Source organism: Phasianus colchicus, chromosome 6 (assembly GCF_987193195.1).
Source record: "Phasianus colchicus chromosome 6, bPhaCol1.hap1.1, whole genome shotgun sequence".
NCBI classification, from domain to species: Eukaryota; Metazoa; Chordata; class Aves; order Galliformes; family Phasianidae; genus Phasianus; species Phasianus colchicus.
Window position 1 is genome coordinate 8,516,435 of NC_143441.1, and position 14,755 is coordinate 8,531,189.

General features: G+C 39.5%; 1 protein-coding gene across 22 annotated transcripts in view; it reads right to left on the reverse strand.

Moving 5' to 3' along the window:
* Positions 1 to 14,755, reverse strand: part of ARPP21 (cAMP regulated phosphoprotein 21) — a 130,908-nt gene that overhangs the window by 26,363 nt on the left and 89,790 nt on the right. For all 22 annotated transcript variants that reach the window (XM_090142354.1, XM_090142348.1, XM_090142358.1 and 19 more), the window contains one exon: positions 8,491 to 8,617. In XM_090142354.1, the coding sequence (XP_089998480.1) occupies positions 8,491 to 8,617 (127 nt within the window). The remainder of the gene's footprint in view (positions 1 to 8,490; positions 8,618 to 14,755) is intronic.

Here is a 14,755-nt window from a genome sequence, read left to right on the forward strand (position 1 = left end):
TTTGTTGTAGCTTTCACAGAAATAAATAGAAGGCATTACTTCTGGAGTGACCTATATGTATAGTATAAACATGCTTGCTTAGAAATGGTAGCTTTTTTAAAGTAACTTCTCCGGGCTAAGATGTTCTAGAAGGACTTAATTCTAACATAATTTGCTTTGCCCAAGTCACATAAAACTGGGTGGGAATTTGTTTGCATGGGAAGTCCACGCATTATGTTAAGGCTGTGGGTTTTTTGTATAGGCAAATCCAAACAGTAACAAAATTAAATATGATGAGAAAGTCAAACACTTGTAAAAACATGACTTGCTTTGAACAGTACTATTAATGACAGCACACATAATCCTACAGGTATGATCCCAAAAGCTACTTACCATTTCCATTATTCAGTGGAAACTCTAGGTGCTCAACATTTCACAGACAGTGAATAAGCACTTTCTTTCTTTCTCTGATTTATCTAAGAAAATGAACATTTTTAGAGACAGCCAACTGCCTGGAATTGGAAGGCCAAGGCCTACCTTAATATTCCTTTAGTCCTGGATGCATGTTCTTTGCTGCATCTCAAGGGTGAAAAAAACCTTCACATTTATATGCATAGTTCTTAGCACAGAGAGCTCTCAAGGCTAGCTGTGGCTCCTAGGCACTGCTGAAGTACAATAATCATTATTACACACACTGGTCTCTCCCCTTCCTTAAGCACTGGTGTGATGATAGACAAAAGACTGTCTTTTACCAAGACACTGAGATCCTGGACACTACACTGAAAATAAAAATTAAATTGAAAATAAGCCTAAAGAAGAAAAATCCGTGTTAGAATACTTATAATCTTAACTCCTTACAGACAAGCTGGGATAAAAGTTCACTTAATTTCCCATTATCCAGGTAAGGTTGGCTTAGGGATTCAAACTTTCACACTGTGGAAACACTTAGGATAAAAAGAGCATTTTTGTAAAAATGAATTTTTGTTCAACATGCCGAGTAATGTACTTGCCTCTCCATCCTGAAAATAAGATTCCTGATGATTATATAGTCATCTCTCACCAACAGCTCATAAACAAGAGCAGGAAAAGCAGGTCTAAGTAGCACTGATCACTTAGCATAGGCCATGTTAGTTCTGGAGTGAAATGTAAAATGACTTGTATTCATAGCTAGATCTCAAAACTGGCAGCAAAGGCTGAGTAAAGAATTGCCACTTTCCCTTCTCAATCTATATCCCATTAGCCATGAGGGAGTCTTCACCACAGTCTGCAGCAAGAAAACATGAGTTTATCCTTATCGCTCATAATGATAAATGCCAGAGATACCCACTGAAAGTGAAACCTCAGCAGGGACCATGTATCACTAGTAATAACAGAAATAATCAAGCTGTTGTTAGAACCAGACACTCAGACAGCAAATTCAATTTTTTTATTTTGTGCCCAATAACAATGACAGCTCCTAGCCCTCATGCATTACAATTAGCTCCTGCTGCAGGAATGCTCCCTGCTCTGGTGAATAATGAGCACACTGCAAAGATGAGCAGGACCTGGGGAAGAGCTGGAGAAGTGTTGGGAGAGGCACCACTCATCCTTGCCTGTCGCTAAGGAAACCAGCTCCTGTGTTTGGGGATGCTCTAAAGAGTTTGACTCATTCACACTCCACAGCATGAGCCTCACTGCCCGTCACTGGCAATTAAGACAATTATTTAACAACACATCCAGTCTACGTGGTGGTAAACCAAAAAGAAAATGTCCTTGCATGTGGCCTTGCAGAGGGCCACGTTCTTGCAGCTGGCTTATGCAAACAGTAACTGACTATAACTAAAGACCGAACAAAATCTCGGTGAAGTCACTGGCAGCTTTTAACATATCAGGAGGGCTGGTCACCAAAACACTGCTTCAGTTCATGGGATATCACTTTTTAACTCCTCTCCACTACCACAGAAGACACTGTGGCCCTTCTTCCAGGCAGCTCATGCTTGCACACACCCCTTTTGAGCCCCTCTTTTGAGACAGTCTACAGACCTACTGTAAGCAGCATGCCTGAAGCAGCACTGGAGATGTCCTCCACCTCCCAGATGAGCAATTCTGACAGTGGTGGTATTCCACTCATTCTAGCAAAGGGAAGAGGAATTGGCAAAAGAAAAAAATTATCAATAAAATATGAAATCCTTTGATGTAAAGGGCTACAAACATAAACCTCTCAATTATTCAGAGCTGGAAAATTTCATCACAAGAAGTGGAAGCACTGCGCATTGATAGAATGCAGAATTAGCAATAGAGATGATGTATGACTTTCTGGCAAAGAAAAGACAGAAATACAAAGATTCTTTGTAGACATTGTTTAATACCTCAGAGTGCTCCCTACATCTTAGCATGGCCTCTGCAATTTTTTGCAAGGGATATTTAAGTGTCCTATTCACTGCACAATGCTGCTAGAAATCTTTTCTCCCTCTGCTTACTCCTGCTTATTAACAAGTGTGACATTAATACATACTTATTCAGTAATATATGTATTTTAGTCTGAAACTCTAGGAATACTATCAGAAATGACTTAGATTTTAACTAGAACTAGGAAAGTTGAACAAAACTTGAGAAAATTTGAAAGAAAAACCCCAAAATGCCTGTGTTAAGATACATCCAAATTTCATTTTACCAGGGTTCTCTTTCCTCAATATTTCCTCCCTCATAGTGTGAATGCTGAACACATGAGGCATTTGAAAAGGAGCAAAGCTGTTCAACAGAAGTTATTCTGCCTTTTAATTTTCAAGATCCAGAATGCTAGAGGGAGTTTAGTTGTACTCATTCTGCTACTAATTTAAATCACAGTTATTCTGTAAAACTAGAGGCACCATTATTGCTTAGTGTCTGAAGGACAATTTCACTTAGTGTTTCTAAGAGTAGAAATTTCAGAACTTTTTGTCTCACCCAGCCACCTGCTGACAAGTCCTAAATGCAATAATTCCTTCAGATTCCTCTTCCATCTACCTAAGGGAAGAATGCAGGAAAGGTAGAGAACACTCCAGAATAGCAGAGATCCTGGTGATCATTTTCCCATCAGTGAAAAATGTAAGACCTCCTTGGGCAGGCCAAAGCATGTGGAATTCTCACAGCAGAGGAATGCCTGAATTGGATGGTTTGGCTCCAGCACTACATTTAAGAATCTAAAACAGTAGGGCTCTGTCTGTCCTGTTCCTGCCACAATTCTGTTAAAATGAGAGATACCCCCTTGAATGCTCCTCAAGAAAAGCAGTGTCTGTTGAAAAAATACAGCATTTGCAATTCTGGTTATTCAATACAGATGGACACCTTCAATATAAATCTCCACCAGTAGTGCAGTAAGCAATTACTGTTGGAAAAACAGCTTCTTTAGATAATTAGATACTTAAAATTTGAAGTTGTTTATGTTTATATAAGCACAGAAATTATTGGTGGAATTATGCAAACAAATCTGTCATGGACCATGAGCTCCTGTCAGGCTGCTAATGAAGGTAGTAAGCTATAATCTTTCTTTATAAGGTTCTGTAATGACCATCATAACAAACCAATTTTTTTTCTAGTGCTGCACATTACCCTTCCCCCTCTTTTTTTTTCCTTCTCAGTATCAGTTTATAGTGACATATGCTTTTGGAAGACAAAAAAGATGAAGGAGATTTGAACATAACACTCTTTCACTACATAGACACCAAAAAGTTTAAATGAAACAAAAAATCAGCATTTCCTTGTCAATTTGACTCTATTTGTAGTTAAGCAAATTTAGGGATTCTGTTAAGGTACATTTTGTCTTTACTTAAACTTTGTTTTGGAGATGCATGAGAGATGCATTTACCTCTTTTTTTCTTACTGGAAAGCTGTAAAGCCCACTAACAGTCATCCATCAGAAATATTAATTGTCTTCCGTGACAAACACTTGCTGTTGACACAGTATCCATGCACACTTACTAAGAAGAGATTCTGCATCTGGACAGTGTTCAGACACATCCTTTCCTCACACAACTTCCTTTTGTCAAAGGTACAATTGTACACGATGAATTGCTCTGCTTTTAGGACGAAGTGTAGATCTCCTATGAAATCTGAGCATACCAGTGCTATCTGGACACTGAAACAAGTTATAAAGGAAACATCTGTTGATTCTCAAACATATCAAAAATCCTAAAACCACTATATTGACTGAAGGAACTGCAGACCAGCCAGTTATGCTTAATATACCATCTTATTTTCTCTGGATATATTACAGTGCACACTTTTGGCTGAAAAAATATTTCAACCAAATGCTAAAAGCTTTAGCTTTCATTTCCTTAGCAGAGGATCTTCATTACCAATGCAAAACACATGCCACGTGTTTTTACCATACAACTGTGTGATAAACCAAGCTAACTGCCTTTCAGTTGTATAGTCCAAACAAGAATCTAAACATGATTTTATCCATAAAATTTGTGTAGTGCTCTGAAATTATCTGGAACACGTGAGACAGACACACAATAATGAATCAAAGCGGGGAAAAAAACATCACATAATTTGTTGCAGCTTGTTCATTGGTGAACAGCAATAACAGTTATAGATCCCAAAGTAATACTCATGTACTTATCCCTCTCATCTTTATGAAGCACTTAAAAGATGAAAAACCCTCTAAGTGCAGAGCACTTACTGTAATGAAAGTAAATACAGACACATGGACATAAGACGGCCCATTGCTGATTTCTTCTACCGTGGTAAAACGCAAATCATTACTGACTTGTCATCAATATATCTCTATTTTTTATTCAACCACAATAACTAGGATTTAACGCTTTCAAAACCACCAATGTAAAGGTGACTGGCTGAAGAAGGAAATACTGATGATGTTAAAGGTGCAATTTATAGACTACAGCTAGATGAGAATACAATAACATTATTTACTTCATGCTTTTACAGAACTGGCCATTGCAAAGTACTGAACGTGCTGACATGCTAATAGCAAGCTACGTGCACAGTCCGAAAAAAAGCAGGATACTGCTTTTGAGAACAGTCCTCTGAACAGAATCCACCTAACATGCTCTGTGCATGCCCTGCTGTGGCATCCTGTCTCGACTCAGACAACATATGGAATCACTGCACAATGCACAGAACTGGGTACTAGAATAGTGCAGAAGATGCACAGTGAAAAAGAGTTATGATGGCACGTATCCAAGTGAAAAAATATTTCTGCTCATTCAATATGCTACCAAAACATCAAATATCACATTTTTGACTGGGTTCTGAATAGAAACAAATATAAAAGTCTTCATGGACAACATGCTTCTGCTAGGAATTGTGGCACTTCTCATGCAAGCCTTAAAAAAAAAAAAAAAAAAAAAAAAAAGTAAATAAGAAGTTCTCATCCTTCTCTCCAAATAATTGATTGCTGTCAGAGCTCTAATCTAATATTAGGTGAGCTCATCTTTTTTTCTGCCTTGGAGCCATTTTAACTTAATATTGCTCTCCTTCCAGAACCATGAGAGAATACAGACACCCTTAGCCACTACAGATGCTGCACTGATATTTTACTTCATCTGCTTGCTATAAAAGTCATCAATATCACCCTGCTCCTGAAAAGATCTTTTCTAAGAAAAGTGACAACAAACTGCTGGCATTAGATCAAACTTTGACCTCTGCAGCCCAAAGTGGGAAAACCAAAATGCAAACTCCCAACTGGTGCTTTGAAAGCTTCCAAAAGCCCCTTCAAGAAGGCAAACTTTACATTTAATAAAGCGTTTTTCCAGGCTGATACTGCCATGTGAGCCTACCTGTACTGCAGCCACGAGCAACGTGAGCTCTTCAAGGAAACCATTCCTGAAATCAGCTTTTTGCTTGCCTCATTCCCAGCTATTCCCCCTTCCCATCGTCAATACCCTCTACCTGTGCTCTGTTCCACCAGCTCTGTTCTCTGTTACATCTCCCTTTTGCCATCCCTAGTCACCTCCAGCAAAAGCACAACCTGCTCCCTGCTGTTCTGGAGCACAGTAGGGAAACGGTGGCCTGTAATACTCAGTCTACAGTTGCTATTTTCCAATCAAGTACACATTTCTAGGAAGGTTTATAAGTATTTTTCTTTCTTATGTTTTCCTAGCCTGGTTTCTGAAGGAAAAATGTGTGTGATTACCCTGTCAGTCTTCCTCAAATAACCCCCAGAGTAACTTTGCTCAGTGTCTACTTTCTATCAGGTATGGCTGATGGAAGCTGAAAGGACATGATGTTTCTTCTGAAGGCTCATAACAGTCAGTGGCTTGAAGGAGAAACATGCCACAAAGGCACAGCAGAAGCTACCAGTTACCTGCAGTATGCAGGTGTCCATCCTCAGACACCTGATCAATGAAATTTTAGTGATCACTTAATATCCTTTCAGTGATCAACTAAGACTATGAATGTCACCACCTAAACATTTAACAGACCTAAAGCGCTCCTGACACCCTTCAATTCCTGCCTCAGAAGCAACTTTTGACAATACGAAGTTGGTAACACAATCTGAATTGGCTCAGCTAAAACAATTTCTGCAGATAGTCAGTAACTTCCCAGATTTCAGTCAAAATTTCAAGTTATATGTGTACAAACAGGAGAGAAGGGGGAGAAGAGATTTACAAAACTAAAGAAAACATCAGAAACATAGGATGGCATTCACTTTGCTGTAGGCTGTAGTTCCTTTTCTTTGGAGGTATGGGGCAGTACTAAGCCCCAGCAGCAGCCACATCCTGATGGCACAAAGGAGATAACATCTCCATCCTGCTGCACATCCAAGGAGACCCAGCTCAGGAGCCTGCCTTCACGATTTGATCCTTGCATCATATCTCAAGGAAAAGACCTGTAGGAACCTTCAAGCTGCTTCCTGGAATGCCTGTCATATGCTCAGACAAGAATTATCTGGAAGGATGTATCTGAGCACAAAGGGATGAAGCAGCTTGAGGAATTTGTTCCCAGTCAAGTCTCAAGATTTGAGAATAGCTAAATGCTTGCAATTGCCACAGCAGGGAGTCTAAACTGTAGTCAAAATGTTTTCATTTGGAAACGAGGTAAGAATAATGTTTCCAAGTGAGCAGGCAGCTGAAAGACTGAATAGCAGGAAAAGACTGATGTGCCAGAGATTTTACAGTCTCCTTGACTCACGTATTCCAAACGTCCACAGAAAATGATGCAGTAAACAGAAACAAAATTTGTATTTGCATCTCTGCACTGTCTGTACTCAAATGTAATGGCTACTGTGCTACAATATATCTTTAAAATTATGACAACCTCAAGATGAAAGAGCTGAATTGTCTCCAGAACATCACTTAAGCATTTCAGACCATCTTCTTTGCACTTCATTTACTATAAGCCCCACTATGCTACAGACGCAGCATTAAACTGATAAATATGCTTTCATAATAACACAGCAAAGCCAGATGTCTTTTAAGTTGATTTGTATTTGGGTTCAAAGATCCACTATATTGAGATAATAAATATGGTGCCAGACCGCCAGGCATGAGAAGCTACAAGAGACAGATGACCTTTGTGCAATATCTCACCTCCTTCTTTCTCAGGAATGTAGAAATAGAAAGTTAGCAAAGCAGACAATCACTGATAGCCACCACAATTACCATCCAAAACAACGCCATTTTTATTAAAGCATAGAACAGCTTTTTTTTTAAAAAAAAAAAGTAATCAGTTGCTTAGTTATAGCTGTGTTTGCTGTGTCTTTGTTTCCCTAAGCACCTCAGAGAACATGAACAAAATTGCCAGCAGTCACATTACAAAGACAGGCTGGATGACCCTGTAAGTCTTGTTCACATCTTGTGTCTGGGTTCTTGACTTGCATCTTAAAAGGCTTTCCTATCAATGCCTTTGCAGGAACCTGCTATGCCATTCAGAGGAGTTTCTGTCAAACCCAGACAGAAAGATGAATGCTTTACCCTACCCAACATGTCTGTAACTGCAAGCCCTACCAGGAAACAGCTCCACCTCCATGGGGTTACTGTTAGAGACATTATGTGAGTGAAGGTTTGCACTAAAGAAACAGACAACTGATGACTTAAACAAAAACCTCCGAAGCCAGAAGAGCTGTTTATTCATTTGAAATGCAAGGGCTCTTCCACAGGCATAACCCCTGCCTTCCCCAGCATGCACCTACCCATCTCTGCCTATGCCTCTCTTACTCTGGTGTCATCAGGAGTGGCATGACACAGCAGGAAAAGAGACCGGTTCACTGTGAGACCTGCTACTCACTCTCTTACAGTGTAACGGCCCCCCTTCCAGCCGGACATTCCTGTGCAACTGCTCCCTCTGGCCCCAACCTCAAGGACCACCTCACTGCTTTCCAGGCACAGTGGTGGAGAATGCAATCTCCATTCTTCCATTGCTTGGTATCTCCAAGCAAAGAGTTTCTCAATTTTCAACGTATTTTCAAAGAAAACAGCAACCAACTTTCTTCACTATTTTTCAATTCACAATTAAAACACAACCAATAAGTTTCATAAGGAAAAGGTGCCATGAGTAGATGGAGAAATGAATAACAGACATAAATACCTGCTTGCTGTGCAGTCTGTGGGATTTGTTGACTCCGCTGTGCATTGTACTGAACTGAGGCAATGGGTCTGTACTGCTGAGTTGTTGAGGTAGGGTACTGACCAGATGGGTAATAATACACTGGCATCTGCAGGGAGAGAGAAATAGAGACAACAGAACCTAACTATGTGCTCTGAAACTCTTCAGTGTTTCAGACTTACAAAACAAAACAAAACAAAGGAAGAAGAGCACGAGTTAAAGTAAACAGGTCAGCAATAACTGCAATCAAGAGGAGAGATTTGCATCACATCTCTTCAAGCACTGCTGGTTGCTTTCAGCTCTGCCAGGAAAAGGGCTGCTACACAATTTGCTCTCCGGTGCTTTAAGAAATAGATGGAAAAAAAGTTGCAGTGAGAAGAGACAAAAATACATGATGCATATGCAAAAAACGACACACAAACTAAAGAAATTGCTGTAAAATATCAAATGCTGCAGAAAAACGAATGCAAGTGACACCATTCGTAACAGAGACAGCATATTAAACCACAAAGTGAATGCTGGAGGACATGGTCAGTTTGAGGCAAAACTGGAGTAAAAATATATATAGGTGAGATAGCGGGAAAGATAGAATGCATATCCCTGTGATACTTGTACAAAACTATTATTAAATTCCTACTTTTATTAGCTACATCCTTATGTCAGCATTTCCCTTTTAAGCTTCTCTCATACTTGGTGTGCAAAAACAGTCATGGTGGTTTTCTTGCGGGAGCGAAGGGTAGGCGTTGATCCAGCAAGTTCTGCTAAGGGGGCTTCTTTTTTCTATTATTACTACAGAACAACATGTACTACATCACCTCATCACGAAACTGAACATGAAGGCTGAGGGTGACTGGAGCTAAAGATTCTTCCTGTCCAAGCTATATCGCCATTACTGAGACATCTGAGCTAAACAGTTTTCAGCTGACCCCTGGCAAGTTCAGAGCACTCAAAATTTTTCATTTTCAGCTGCAGTTGATTCTGCAGGTACCAAAGTTCAAGAGCTTATGGTACCAAACTGCAGAGGGAAGCAGGCTTCAGTGATGCTTCCCTCATGACTTCTACCACATCTATCAGCATTTCTTTATAAATGATGCAGTATTTATCCTACTCAGACGCTTCTGCAAAATCATACAAAGTGCTTTTGGTTTTTTTTCATGCAAATCTTAGAACTACTTTTATTTCCATGGAGGGAATGGCTCTGGAGGAGTTGAACAATTGATTATCCGTAAAATTTGAAACTCAAATTGTTCAAGTTGAACAATTTAATTAGCCATTAAAAAAATATCAGTGAAGTAAAGGTAAGTGCATAATTTTGTATACAGAAAGGACATCTGAAAGCTGAGAAGAGGATATGGATGGCTAATTGGGCAAGCAAACGCTAATCAACAACTGCAGTGGAAAAAGTATTGGGATAAACACAACTGGACTAGATGATATTGGTGAAGTGAAACCCACAGACAGGCTGATAATTAATATCATCTGTCAATCAAGAAGTTGAATTCCCATTTGTTTTTCAAGTATTATTATTTTTCTCTTAAATCAGTGGAAATCACACAGCTTTTTTGCTTTTGCTTTTCTCCTGAAGATGATATCAGCTAGATTCAAACACATAAGAGGAAGACACAAATGTTTTGATTGGAAAATGTTGTAAGCTATCCTCCTTCCAGACAACACCAGGTGACAACTAATGGCTACTGCTGTTGAGTCATTTGTTCATTTGTTTTCTTGGAGAGTAAAGTAACAAAAGCAAAACTTGTGAAATGGGCAAAAAGTACAGTTAATTTGTTTCTCTGCAAAGAAAAGCCATAGGGTATCAGGAAAGTAAACCCAGACATTTAGGGTACTTCAAAACAGTGTTAAATAAGAGATCGGGCCATTTTAGCACACTGAACTCATGATGTGGAAACTGGATAGCTCTCAGCAAGACACAGAAATAGCAGAGTTAAACAAGGTAAGAGGACTCAAGCTTAGTACAGTCACTGAAAATAGTTGATCCTGCCTTGAAACAGAGGGACAGATCTCAATTTTTTAAAAAAACTTTTATTTTTAATACACTACGCTCCAAATTAAAGGATATTAAACCTCTGGAAATACTCCCACTTGTCCTGACTGCAGCTTTTAAAGGACTTAAATTTATTTGATTTACCTTAAGCTTCCTAATTTTCCTTCTGCAGACATACCCCTAGGTATCTGAAAGCACGAGTGTGTATGAATTGTCTCTCATGGAAAGAGACTGCAGGTACAAGCTTTAAAATGCAGCCTAAACAGTCTAAATTTTGAAGTGAGCTTTACAGCTGAACACGTACAAAACCTGTACTTACACTGAAACCCTGAGTGTATTTGAAATTATTATTTTTTAATCACACATTTACCTTTCAGAATTAGCGAAAGAGCTTTCTCTCATCTCAGTTCACTGGGATCTAAAACATTTGTTATATACTCCATTTAGAAGCTTTTCAGAGTGTAATCTATCACCCTGAAAAACGTTAGTGGTAGGAGTACTGGGTAAAAAATCATTTAATTTATAAAGATTGATGGATGAATTTGCTAGTAATCACACACAAGCTGAAAAGAAGAGATCAGGCATTAAAAGAATGGCTTGGTGTAAAATATAAACATGAATATAATAGGTCTTTAGTGACTGAGGGGTCTGGAAGGATCCATTTTCATTTATCTTGAGTACATCAATACCTCAGTAGTCGAGACAAGTTATTTGTTCTTTTAGATATTATATTAGTGAAGAGTGAAATTAGAGGAACTGGAAGTAAATACTGCTTACACTGTCTACTCAGACCCTCCTGAATTTTTCAGTTTTTCATTACATCAGCATTACTAGCATCTTGCTCATGTTCTCTCAAAATAAACACGTCACATTTCTGTTGAAGCCTACTGAAAAGTCAACTTATTTTTGAATTACTTTCCCATGTAAATACATAGTCTAAACCAGAACCTTTAGCAAGCATAATGTATTTTAGCACATACAGCATATATCATTTACAGAACTGAAAAGTTTTGACAACCCAAACGAGTAGATCAACACAGCTATACGGTTATCCTAAAAAAGCTCACACATCTGAGACCATAATCTAAGAAGATGCTGTCTTTTCTATCCTATAGACTTTACTCCATGTCTTAGTTGTTGACGTATTAAAAAAATCCCCTCTCTGCAATAATTACCTTTAAAATATTTGACAAATGATCATTTCCATTGGAGACATTCTTATTCTGAAGGTGAATCCCCTCTTTGTTTGGATGCTCATCATTAACATATGTCTGTGCTTAGTCTTTTTTATTTAACTTAATCTGCAACAGGAGTGGGCACAATGCTTCCAAGACACCCATGGCCATGAACTGCCATCATTTTTTCTCCTTTCATTATGCTGTGTCTCTGCATGATGGGCAGTGACTCAACACAGCACTGGCTTTCTGCTTTGTTCCATCCACATACAGTTCAAAAGCCCTTTGTTAGCCTAGGTCTCTCAGACTATTCTCTAACAGCTTCCTTTAAATTATTAGGTACATTGTTTATTTTCTTGTTGTAGGGATGCAATTCCACACTTCTTTTGGACTGATTTTTACTTCCCTAGCTTATCTCCCTGCTGACTCACAGCTTGATTCTGCCATAGGCACTGCTGATATTCAGTTAGGTTTGAATCAACACCTTCACCCAGATGATTAGTGATGCTGACACTATTGTTAATGGCAGCTACGATTACCTAAAATTGGAGAAAAGACAACAGAAACCACAACAATGTACTGAAGCATGGAGGAACATTTCTTTCCAGTATAGTTACTGACTGGGCTGCATCTTTCATTAAGCATCTCCCTCTTCCCTCCATCCTCCATAACAACTGCAAGAATAGTAACAAAAAATAATGGCCTGTGTGCAACACCTGCAGGCACTTTCACCAATACGATTTTATCAGATCATTGAGACCCAACCACATGTAGGAATTCTGCCTTCAAACTGACTCCCAACCTTTTTTTATGTCTCTCACCGGGAGCCATGCTATGAAAAAAGATTTTGCCTCGTAATACAGGGCTACACAGGCTCTAGGAGGTGGGATTTTGAAAAGAGCCAGCTCAAATTAATGATGACAAAATTCATTCAGGTGAAAAATCCTTCAACCTGTATTATTTCTCCCAGTCTCTCCCAAGAATTTGTACCATCTCACTTTTAGATATCACTTTCCCAGTACAACTTTCCCAAAGAGCCAGAGGTGGAAGTAACTTCAAGGAGCATATCCTTGTCATTATCACAGCATTTACAGTTTTTCCCCTCGCTTCATTTGCAGAGGCAGAAACAAGAAGAAGCAAATGTTGAGCAACGACAAGTACCAATGACAGAATGCTTCCAAAAAGTAATGTGGGCTCTTATTGGAAGCGCTTGAGCCCCTAAGTGCTGCAAAAGAATCATCAGACAGGGAGGAAAATTGAGAAAGTGAAGATGATTGCTATTTGTGATACAGAAAGCAAATAGGAATTTGCTGCTAAAAGTCTCTTTCAGCAAACACAGACTAAGGGTTTTTTTGCCAGCTGGCTGAACAAAGACAGATTGCTATTTTGAGGTTATTAAATCATGACTTGGTTGTTCAACTGAAGAACAGCTGTAAGGAAAGATGCAGCATAAGATGTATAAGGGGTCCTCTCATCACTTTTTAGGCAAGCTCTTCCAAACTCAAGTCTGCTTCTGTTTTGATACAGAATCTCAGAGCGTGGTTGTACAGCCATATTTTCTTGAACTTTGATACAAAAGCTAATAATAAAAAAACAGTACCTTTGGGTTTGTAGGCTTGGAGAGCTTTTCTTCCTTCTCCTTTCAGCCCACAAAGGAAACGCTCATACTCACAGTACTTCTACCCAAATTTTTGTTGCTCTCATTTTCCGACAGCACAGAGGGCTCCACAGCCAATCTACTAGAACCTTCTAAGCAATGCATTTATGGGAACTAATTAGCCATTAGAGTCAAGCCTCCTTTTTACTGGTATAAATCCAAAAGAAACATTCAAGATATAAAAGTGCTTTTACATTGATTGCTTTGCATTGATTAATGCATCACAATGTTTGCATGCATTACTACCCTTATTGCTCTTTTTGTTTTTAAGACTCTCTCAGACTACCTGACTTGGCATCTGAAACCAACCTAGCGTTGCATCTAAGTCCAAAAGAGTAATAAGGGATTCATACTGGGATTAAGTCAGTGCTGCAGTCAAGCTGTGTTGTGACTGGGGAAGGGCAGCATGGTATAGCTGCTCTGCCTTCAAACTGCACTGGTAAGGCTGGTAAGAGAACTTGCAATGGAGGAACTACGATTTTCCAAGGCTCTGCTTAGCTTTCTGTAAGAGAGAGCCCCTGTTTGCCCTGTGCGTGCTATGAGTAGCCCACAGACCACCATGCCATATTCTGTATCAGGATTTCCCATCTGTCTATTCTGATGCAAGAAAGCTGCTGCCCTGCCTCCCTCCCCAGCAGACCAAGACCGCTGTACTTTCACAATACACAGGCATAGGCAGCAGGGCCTGAGCTCCACAAGCCCTCTTCCACACAGGTATCTGAAAAAGATGGATTTTTTGGAACAGTGACAATTTGGAGATGAATGGCGTGCATGTGCAACAGACACAGAGGAAGATGACAGCTCTGAGTTTCACACACTTGTACCCCTCCATGGGGATGAATAATGCCTAAAGGAAATAATGAAAGTTGCTGCAAACTCAGAAGATATTTCTTCAGTAACACTCTAATGCATTATGATGCAGGAGGAAAGTCCTTGTATGCACCACATTTGGGGTATGGACACAGACAGCAGCCAACAGACACACCGTTAGCACAGTACTGGTCCTACACCAGCCTACAGATAAAAAGGCACATCCTCCTTACATCTCCTATCAGAGAGTTTCTGCCTCACCACTAACAACAGAACAAATAATAATGAGAGAACAACAGCTTCATAAAGAGACACTAAACTAGTCTGGGTGAAAATCCTGCATCCAGTTTACCCATTACCAGGGTGAGGTCTACCATGCAGCCCTCAGATGACCAATGCATGACAGTGTTCATCAAGTGGCTGTGAAGTAAGCTCAGAAAAACATAAACATTGATAAGATCCCCCTGTCAATCTTTTCTTTGTAATAAACAGTCTCAGATCTCAGACTTTCCTCGTGAGGGAAGTGCTCCAGGCCCCTCACCACTTTTGTAGCCCTCTGTTGGACTCTCTCTAGAAGTTCCCTGTTGTTCTTGGACTGAGGAG